This window comes from Nicotiana tomentosiformis, chromosome 8 (genome assembly GCF_000390325.3).
Source record: "Nicotiana tomentosiformis chromosome 8, ASM39032v3, whole genome shotgun sequence".
Classification (NCBI taxonomy): Eukaryota; Viridiplantae; Streptophyta; class Magnoliopsida; order Solanales; family Solanaceae; genus Nicotiana; species Nicotiana tomentosiformis.
The window spans coordinates 59,273,900-59,282,926 of NC_090819.1; the positions used below are offsets into that span (position 1 = coordinate 59,273,900).

At 39.6% G+C, this 9,027-nt stretch overlaps 1 protein-coding gene across 1 annotated transcript; it reads left to right on the forward strand.

Annotated features, from left to right (window-relative positions):
* Positions 1–4,990: 4,990 nt before the first annotated feature.
* On the forward strand, positions 4,991–7,265 carry LOC138897537 (uncharacterized). Its single transcript, XM_070183516.1, has 5 exons — positions 4,991–5,299; positions 5,447–5,561; positions 5,876–6,259; positions 6,439–6,754; positions 7,070–7,265. The coding sequence occupies exons 1-5, from the start codon at positions 4,991–4,993 to the stop codon at positions 7,263–7,265; spliced, it is 1,320 nt and encodes a 439-aa protein (XP_070039617.1).
* The last annotated feature ends 1,762 nt before the right edge of the window (positions 7,266–9,027 follow it).

A 9,027-nucleotide genomic window follows, 5' to 3' on the forward strand; every position in this document is an offset into this window, starting at 1 on the left:
TGCTACTTGAGCTTCCTTATTCATGTTAAAGACCATATTTAGGCTTTGTTGTGGCATTTTGCTCGATGATTGTTTTCATGCGATTTGATATGATATTGGCACTATTGGTGTTTCCGTGTGACTTGGTATGATGTTGGCACGATGGGTGATTCCATGCAGTGAGAATGGGAGATAGATTTTATGTTATGTTTATTTGTCCCATATCCACATACATGCATTATACTTTATTGTTTCCATTATATCTATGTACCTTTTCTTGTTTGTGACTATTACATATACGTGGATCCTTCCTTATTTATTATTGTTGCTTGCATGCATTCTACCATTTTTGCTACTGTTACATCTATGTCTTCTACCATATTTGCTACTTTATATCTGTATCTTCTACCATGTTTACTATTATTACATGTATGTTTTCTATCGTGTTTGCTACTGTTATATTTATGTCTTCTACCTTGGTTGTTGCTATCACATCTATGTCCCATATCTTGTTAGTCACTGTTACATGTATGCCATCTATCTTGTTTGTCACTGTTACATGTATGTCATCTATCTTGATCGTTAGTGTTACATCTATGACTTCTACCTTGTTTGTTACTGCTATGTTGGCTGTTTCTTCATTTGGTACTACTATTTTCGTACTGATTGATACAATGTGATCGGGTTGTACGTTGCAATAGCGTTGGCGGGTGTGCGCTACACAGTATTATAATTGGATCGGGTACGCGCCGCATAATATGGCCATAGGATCATGTTACATGCTATAATAATATTATGACCGAATCGGGTTGCTCGCCCTAACAATATTGTAATTTATTGAATTGAGTTGTTGACATGTGATACGTATAGTTATGCACTAATACATGTAACCTACATGCACATTTCTCCATATGCTTTTAGATATTTTCTTACTTATGCATGGTACTTATTAACAAAGTGTTAGACACTTGGAAGATATCAGATTGATGTAAAACAAAGTCTCCTTCATACCATAGCACCAGGCTCATGCAAAAGCATTCATATAATTGTAATAGATAATTGATGGAATTTGATCTTATTCATGTAAAGACTCTCCACTTTCATTTCAAAGTATTTGAGTTAGTGCTACTGGTGCATATCTTCTTTTGTATAATTTCGTGTATTGGCATATGTCTTTGACCTGGTTATTTGGAAAGGCATGTTGTTATCTTATTTCCTTTATGTGTACCTTCTTGTTGATATCTCTTGTTCTTTGGCTATTTTCTGATTATTACTCTGTTATCTTATATGCTTATGAACTGTTATATAAAGTGAGTATCTTTTGACTTAAAATTTCGTCACTATTTCACCGAGATTAGTCAATATACTTTGTACCATCCTAAATTTTATAAATTTATTATGTGTATTTAGGTGATTTTATTTTTATTTGTAACTATTCGGATGGTTGTTTGTGTAGTTTAGCCCCATTCCCCTATTTTATATTTCCTGTATGTGTATTTGATGTTTGGTGATTTGCGAGGATGGTTGAGATTGGTTTCGGGAAGGCTTTGGGCGAATTGAGATACTTAGTCTCATTTTAAAAATTTAAGTTATATGAGTTAACTAAGATTTGAATTTTATATAACGACCTCGGATTTATGCTTGGATGGTTCCAATAAGTTCGTATGGTAATTTTGGACTTAGGCATATGCCGGATTTGGATTTGAATTTGGAGGTTCCTAGGTTTATTTGTCTCTAATTGTGAAATATTAGAAATTTAAAGGTTTAGAAAGTTTATAATTTTGATCGGGAGTTGACTTTGAGGCAATCGGGTTCAGATTATTGTTCTGAAAATTGGAATAGGCCCATTTTATTATTTGAAACTAGTGTGCAAAGTTTGGGTTCATTCCGAATTGGTTAGGCTTAAATCGTACTCTTGATTTGAAGTTTGGAAGTCATTAAACTTAAGAGAGGTTCACCTTGTGTTTTGATTGTCAATTCCTGGTTAATGTTAATTATGGTATTTTGAGCCTTTGGATAGGTTTGGGTGATGTATTAGGACTTGTTGGTATGATTGGACGGAGTCCCGGAGAGCTCAGGTGTGTTTCAGATGGGTTATGGACTATTTTGAAGTTGGATGGCAATTCTGGTTCTGGTGTTTCACACCAGTGAAGTTTGATGCACATGTGTGAGTCTGCAGAAGTGGACAAGTAATCACAAAAGCGGAGCTTAGCTAGGAGCAGGGAGTCTGCATATGCGGAGGAAGTGCGCAGAAGCGAAGGCGCATCTGCGATGGCTTTTGCGTAGGTTCGGTCTCGCAGAAGCGGATCTTGTTGCGCAGATGCGATGTGGAGGGATTTTAAGTGAGTTCGCAGAAGCGAGCAAAGGTCCGCCGAAGCAGTGCATAAGTCGCTGGGCAGAATGTATATTTCAAGGGTTTGAACATTTTTTATTATTTTGAGTTTTGGAGTTCGACTTGAGGCAATTTATAAGGAGAATTTCATCACCACCTTGAGGGTAAGTGATTTTTTCTTGATTTTGATATTACATATTGTTTCCCCATTAATTTTTACACATAGATTATGATATTTGGAAGAGAAATTTGGGATTTTTGTACTATAATTTTGGAGAGTGTAAATAGGGAATTTGGGAGTCAGTTTGGAACTTAATCATATATTTTGACTCGTGGGGTTATGAGTTTTCACGATCTACCCCTTGATTAGGGTTTTGACAGTGTGGGCCCAGATCAAATTTTGTTGATTTTTGGAGATTTCATTAAAGATTCAAACTTTATTATTTGGATATAATTCCTATGGCTTTATCTGACGTTATTGAATTTTATTTGGCTATATTCGACTCGTTTGGATGTTGATTTGAGAGGAGTGGCTATTTTGGAAGGTTAAAGGCTACCGGGTAGAGGTATGTCTCTTGGATAATCTTCTTAAGAGGGAAACCCCAAGGATTTGACTTGATTTCTATGTGGTTAAGGTATTGGAGGTGGTGTATATGCGTGATGGCGAGCGTATATGCACCTACCAAGTTTATATCATGACCAGGTAGAATTAGACTATTGTATGTCTTATTTTGATTATGTGCTCATTTGATTCATGATTTATTTGACTTATGTGATTACGTTTCCTCTCTTACTTATGTTAGAAATTATGCTTAGGTATATAATTAATTGCGACAACATGAGAACTTATCCTTGATATGTTGAATTACTTAAATTGTCGGTAGTTATATAGAGATTCCATGAGCACATATTCGTATAATTTCTCTTAAGACCTTGTGCACCCTTTATATGTAATTCTTGAGCATAGCATGTATTTTGAATAAGGATACTTGAATTGGATGGAGGATTTTGGTACGAGACGTAAAGCGTACATATGAGCTACACGATGATCGGGAATTGATTTATAAGTGATGCTATTATGCTCCTCTTTGTCCTTGGATTTGGATCCGTCCCTACGAATTCAAATGATTATCAATGTTACTTTAGGCCCTTTGAGCATGGTTGGTATATGGATTTTGTATCGGGTCAATACATGAATTTTTTATCGAGTTGTGATATATGGATTGTGTGTCGGAGTACATGGATGTTGTACCAGTTTAAGCATGCATTTATATTCTTGACTCATTTAGGAACATTCCTTTAACTGCAAATCGTTGCTTGATATCTTTATATGCTAGTTGGGAGCCTCGATCCTGTTATTTGAGTGTGATATCCTTTAATTCTATATCTGGGCAACGTTATGATCATTTCTTATATTGGAAGTTGCGCTTAACACTTTTCAATTGTTGATACATTTGATTGTTGTTATTCATGAGGTTATCTGCTGTTTTAGTTCTGAGTTCTATTATTTATATCTGCTGTTATAAGTATTCGGATGTATCTAGCCTTGCCACTGCTTCTTCGAGGTTAGACTTGATACTTTTGGGGTACCGATTGTGGTGGCTCATACTATATTTCTGTACATCTTTTTATGCAGATCCTTAGGTGGGTCCTAGCAGAGCTTCCTAATTGAGCTTAGGTGGCTGCACAAAGACTTAGGGTGAGCTGCACTTCATGGATTCACTTCGCAGTTCCTGAGTCCCCATTCCTTTATTATTTTCGCAGTTTGCTCGTGTATTTGTGCCACCTAGTCTTGGGGGTTGTATTGTATTTGCCGTGTTTAGGCCGCGTTATGGCTATATCATATACTGTTACTATTTTGGACTATTTTTACTTTCTTTATATTATGTCATTGTTAATTAAAAAAATGGATTTTATTTTGTGGATAGCGAGTTAGCTTGCTTAGAAAGTTTGGCAAGGCACCATCACGACCTCGAGGTGGGGTTTTGGATCGTGACAAGTTGGTATCAGAGCCCTAGGTTGTGTAAGTCTCACGAGTCACGAGTAGGTCTAGTAGAGTCTTGTTAATAGGTATAGAGATATTTGTACTTATTTTCGATATGTTAGAAAACTTCCATTTCTTTCATTCTTTATCGTGTGGCTTTACTGATTCAAAGTTTGAATCCTTGTCTTTCTATTCTCTCGCTGATGGTGAGAACACGTTCATCAGAAGCACTTGGACAGGCACCAGCACCGCAGGCTAGGGCCGTAAGAGGTCTTGGCCGACGCAGAGGCAAAGGTGGAGCCGCACTTCAGTTAGAGCCCTGCTAGGGCAGTCGCTGTGGAGCAACCAGTAGCTCCGATGGAGGTGTAGGTTTTTGATCAGGGTTAGCCATTTGGACCATCTCAGGTCCCGAAAGGGTTTATTACTACCCCAATCCTTCAGGATGCTCTTGTTGATTGGTTGGTCTTGTGGAGGGTTTGGCGGATACTGGATTACTTCCTGTGGCGCCGGCTACTTCTTAGGCTAGGGGAGGCGCACAGACTCCCACTACTCATACTCCTGAGTAGGTTTTTGCTGTTTATCAGACACCAGGAGTAGTACTGATTGGGGTACACCTCTCGTGGTTCCTATTAGGCTAGTGGTGGAGGCCTCTATGTCTTAGAAGGAGCAGAAGAGGTTTTGACCAGTTTAGGAAGATGGGTCCCGCACATTTTGATGGTGATCCTTTGGCATATGCACATGATTTCTTAGATGGTTGTCAGGAGATTCTACAGAATATTAGGTTGGTGGAGCCAAATGGGGTGGATTTCACTACTTTTCAGCTTCAGGGGTCAGCCAAGAGGTGGTGGCAGTCATATGAGCGTAGCAGGCCAACATGGGTCACCTCCACTCACATGGAGTCAGTTTTCACATCTCTTCTTAGAGAAGTTTGTTCCCCTTACAAAGAGGGAGGAGATGCACATCTAGTTCGAGCACCTTCAACAAGGTTGTATGTTGGTGACCGAGTATGAAATGAGATTTACTGAGCTATCCCATCATGCAACATTTCTGATCCCGAGGCTGAGAATGTGAGGATGTTTATTGAGGGGTTGACTTTTGGTATCAAGATTGCTATGGCTAGGGAGGTGTAGACTGGTACTACATTTCTTCAGGCCGTGGACATAGCACACAAGATTGATCGCATTCAGGGTCAGAGCAGGGAAGCCATGGTGATGAGAGGCAAGAAGCCGCATTATTCTGGCAGTTTCAATGGTACCTCGTCTAGAGGTAAGGATCATTCTGGGAGAAGCCATCCTAGTAAGCCGGTACCTTCAGCTTAGCATCCGGCTCGTGGTGCTCCAGTTCAGTCTTCATTCAGTGTAATATCGGCACAGAGTACCTATCGCACTCCTTCACCCCAGGGTTCTTCCAGTGGGTACTCAGGTTATCAGAGGCAGCTCAGATTCAGTAGCCATTCCCAGCTCAAAGTTGTTTTGAGTATGGAGAGGTAAGGCATATCAAGGGATTGCCTATGCGTGGTAGAGGTGAAATACTGTAGGGTTCTCAGTTAGTGACTCTAGTTTACGTTGTTACACCACTAGCTAGAGGCAGAGCTCAAGTAGTCTGGGGATGTCCTAGAGACGGAGGTCAGTCTGGCGGAGATCAGGCCTGCTGTTATGCATTTCTGAGTAGACCCGAGGTAGAGGCTTCTAGCGTAGTTATTACATATATTATTTCAGTCTTTCACAGGGATGCATCTGTTCTATTTGATCCTGGTTCTACATATTCCCATGTGACATCGTACTTTGCATCACATTTGGATTTTCCCCGTAGTTCTCTTGATATTCATGTTCATATATCTACACCTATTGGTGACTCTATTGTTGTGGATTATGTGCATCAGTCTTGTTCAGTTACCAGTGGGGGTTATGAGACTAGTGTCAATCTCATGTTACTTAATATGGTAGATTTTGATGTGATTTTGGGTATGTATTAATTATCCATATATGATGCTATTCTCGATTGCCACGCTAAGATCATGACGTTGGCTATGCCAGGGTTACCTAGGTTGGAATGGAAAGGTTCTCTTGGGCATACTTCTAATAGGGTCGTTTCGTTCGTGAAGGCTCAGCGAATGGTTGAGAAGGGTGTTTGGAATACTTAGCCTTTGTTAGAGATGTTAGTGCCGATACTCATGCTGTTGAGTCAGTTCTGGTAGTGATGGAGTTTCCAAATGTATTTCCAATAGACCTACCAGGTATGCCACCCTATAGGGATATTGATTTTGGTATTGACTTGTTGCCGGGAACTCAACCCACATCTATTCAATCGTATAGCATGGCTTTAGCAGAGTTGAAAGAATTGAAAGAGCAGTTGCAAGAGTTTCATGATAAGGGGTTCATCAGGCCTTGTGTATCACAGTGGGCTGCATTGTTTGTAAAGAAGAAGAATGGATCCATGAGGATCTGTACTGACTACAGGTAACTGAAGAAGGTTACCATCAAGAAAAAGTATCCATTGTGTCACACTAATGACTTATTTGATCAGCTCCAGGGTTCTAGAGTGTTCTCAAAGATTGACTTGAGTTTGGGGTATCACCAGTTGATGATCAGGGCTTCGGACATTCCTAAGACGACTTTTAGGACTCGTTATGGGTATTATGAGTTTTTGATGATGCCTTTTGGTTTGACTAATATCCCAGCAGCCTTCATGCATTTGATGAACAGTGTGTTCCAGCCTTACTTGGATTGTTTTGTAATTATGTTCATTGATGATTTTTTGGTGTATTCTGATAGTGTTAAGGAGCACGAGCAATATTTGAGGAATGTGCTTCAGATTTTGAGGGAGATGAAGTTGTATGCTAAGTTCTCCAAGTGTGAGTTTTGGATAGACTCGGTGACATTCTTGGGCCACGTGACATATAGTGGTAGGATCAAGGTGGATCCGAAGAAGATTGAAGTAGTTCAGAGTTGGCCATCCAAAGAAGATTAAAATAGTTTAGAGTTGGCCCAGACCTTCTACCGCTACTGAGATCAGGAGTTTCTTAGGTTTGACTCGATATTACCACTACTTTATGGAGGATTTTTATCTATTATAGTTCCATTCACTTAGTTTACCCAGGCGGCACTCCGTTCAGGTGGTCAGATGAGTGCAAGGAAAGCTTTCAGAAGCTCAAGACGTATTGACTACGACTCCAGTTTTGGTATTATCCTCATGATAGGGGATGTACACAGTCTATTGTAGGCTTCGAGGGTTGGCCTTGGATGTGTGTTGATGCAGGACGGTAGGGTGATTTCCTATGCATCGCGCCAGTTGAAGTCCCATGATAAGAACTATCCGCTGCATGATTTGGAGTTAGTAGCTATTGTACACGCGCTCAATATTTGGAGGCATTACTTATATGGCATATCTTGGGAGGTGTATATGGATCATCAGAGTCTCCAGCATTTGTTTAAAAAGAAAGATTTGAATTTGAGGCAGTGGAAATGGTTGAATCTATTGAAGGATTATGATATCACTATTCTTTATCATGTTGGGAAGGTCAATGTGATAGGTGACGCCTTGAGTATAAAGGAGGAGAGCAATGGCATTCCTTCCAACTGTGGAAAGACAGTTATCTATGGATGTCCAGGCTTTGGCCGACAAATTCGTGAGGTTGGATATTTCTGAGCTTAGCAGGGTTCTTGCTTATATTGTATCACGGTCATCCTTATTTGAGCACAGGAAGGCTCGCCAGTATAATGATCCCCACTTCCTTGTCCGTAGGGAAACAGTATAATGAGGTGGTGCTAAGGAGGTGACTATTGGGGATGATGGGGTATTGAGGCTTCAGGGTCGGATATGTGTTCCTAATATGGATGGTTTGAGGGAGTTGATTCTAAAGGAGACTCACATGTCACAATATTCTATTTATCCAGGTGCTATGGATATGTTCGTGATTTGAAGCAACATTATTGATGTTGGCTATAACTGTATATTTTTAGTGCATTGTGTACCTTACATTATGGTGTTTAATGTTAATATGTGTGACGTTTGAGCTTAATTAAGTTGTTTTTATGTGTAGGATCATTTAAATATCAAGATGAGTGAAGGTTGCACACAAGGATACCAAAAAACAATAAAAAAGCACAAAAAGGCAAATACTGGATGGAGCCAAACCAAGCGACCCACGGCTCCTAGCAAACAACTACTCACGCCCAGCCTCGCACTGCGAGGTTCCCAGTACGCCACAGGCCAGGCCTCGCGAGGATAAAGGCCTGGTCCTCCCCAATCCGTGAATTAAATGTCTCCAACTCAATTTTAGACTGGGAGACTCAGACCTTAGCCTATAAATATTTCCTAAACGTGATTAGTGAGGGGTTGGAGAATTTTTGAAGGAAAAGAGGGCTTAGGAACGCAACAAAGCATGGATTGCATTGGTTCTTCCATCCTCCATCTCGTATTCATATCTTTTATGTTTAAAAATAATATTTTGATTGTTGTTATGAACATGAGTGGTTAGAAACCCCTTTTTCTAGGGTTATGGGTTGTTACTGAATATTATTGTTTTACTATTGACGATATTGCTTGGTTTCATCATATTAATTTGTTTATTTAATTTTGCGCTCAATTATTTTACTACGCAGCTAATAGTAGAATACTATCTACGAATTTATAGTTGAACTCGAAAGTGGAAGCTATAGATTGCATATAAGATTGAATAGAGTCAGTTCTTGAATCTCGACATCGGAGAATAGATTCGTGCTTAGGATAA

Bases quoted from the DNA above. Each gene is read 5' to 3' on its own strand.
- LOC138897537 (XM_070183516.1), top strand. From the start codon at position 4,991: ATGGGTCCCGCACATTTTGATGGTGATCCTTTGGCATATGCACATGAT. The intron at 6,260-6,438 runs GTATGTATTAAT...TGGAATACTTAG, and splicing joins AGATTTTGATGTGATTTTGG to CCTTTGTTAGAGATGTTAGT. The intron at 6,755-7,069 runs GTAACTGAAGAA...GTATTCTGATAG, and splicing joins AGGATCTGTACTGACTACAG to TGTTAAGGAGCACGAGCAAT.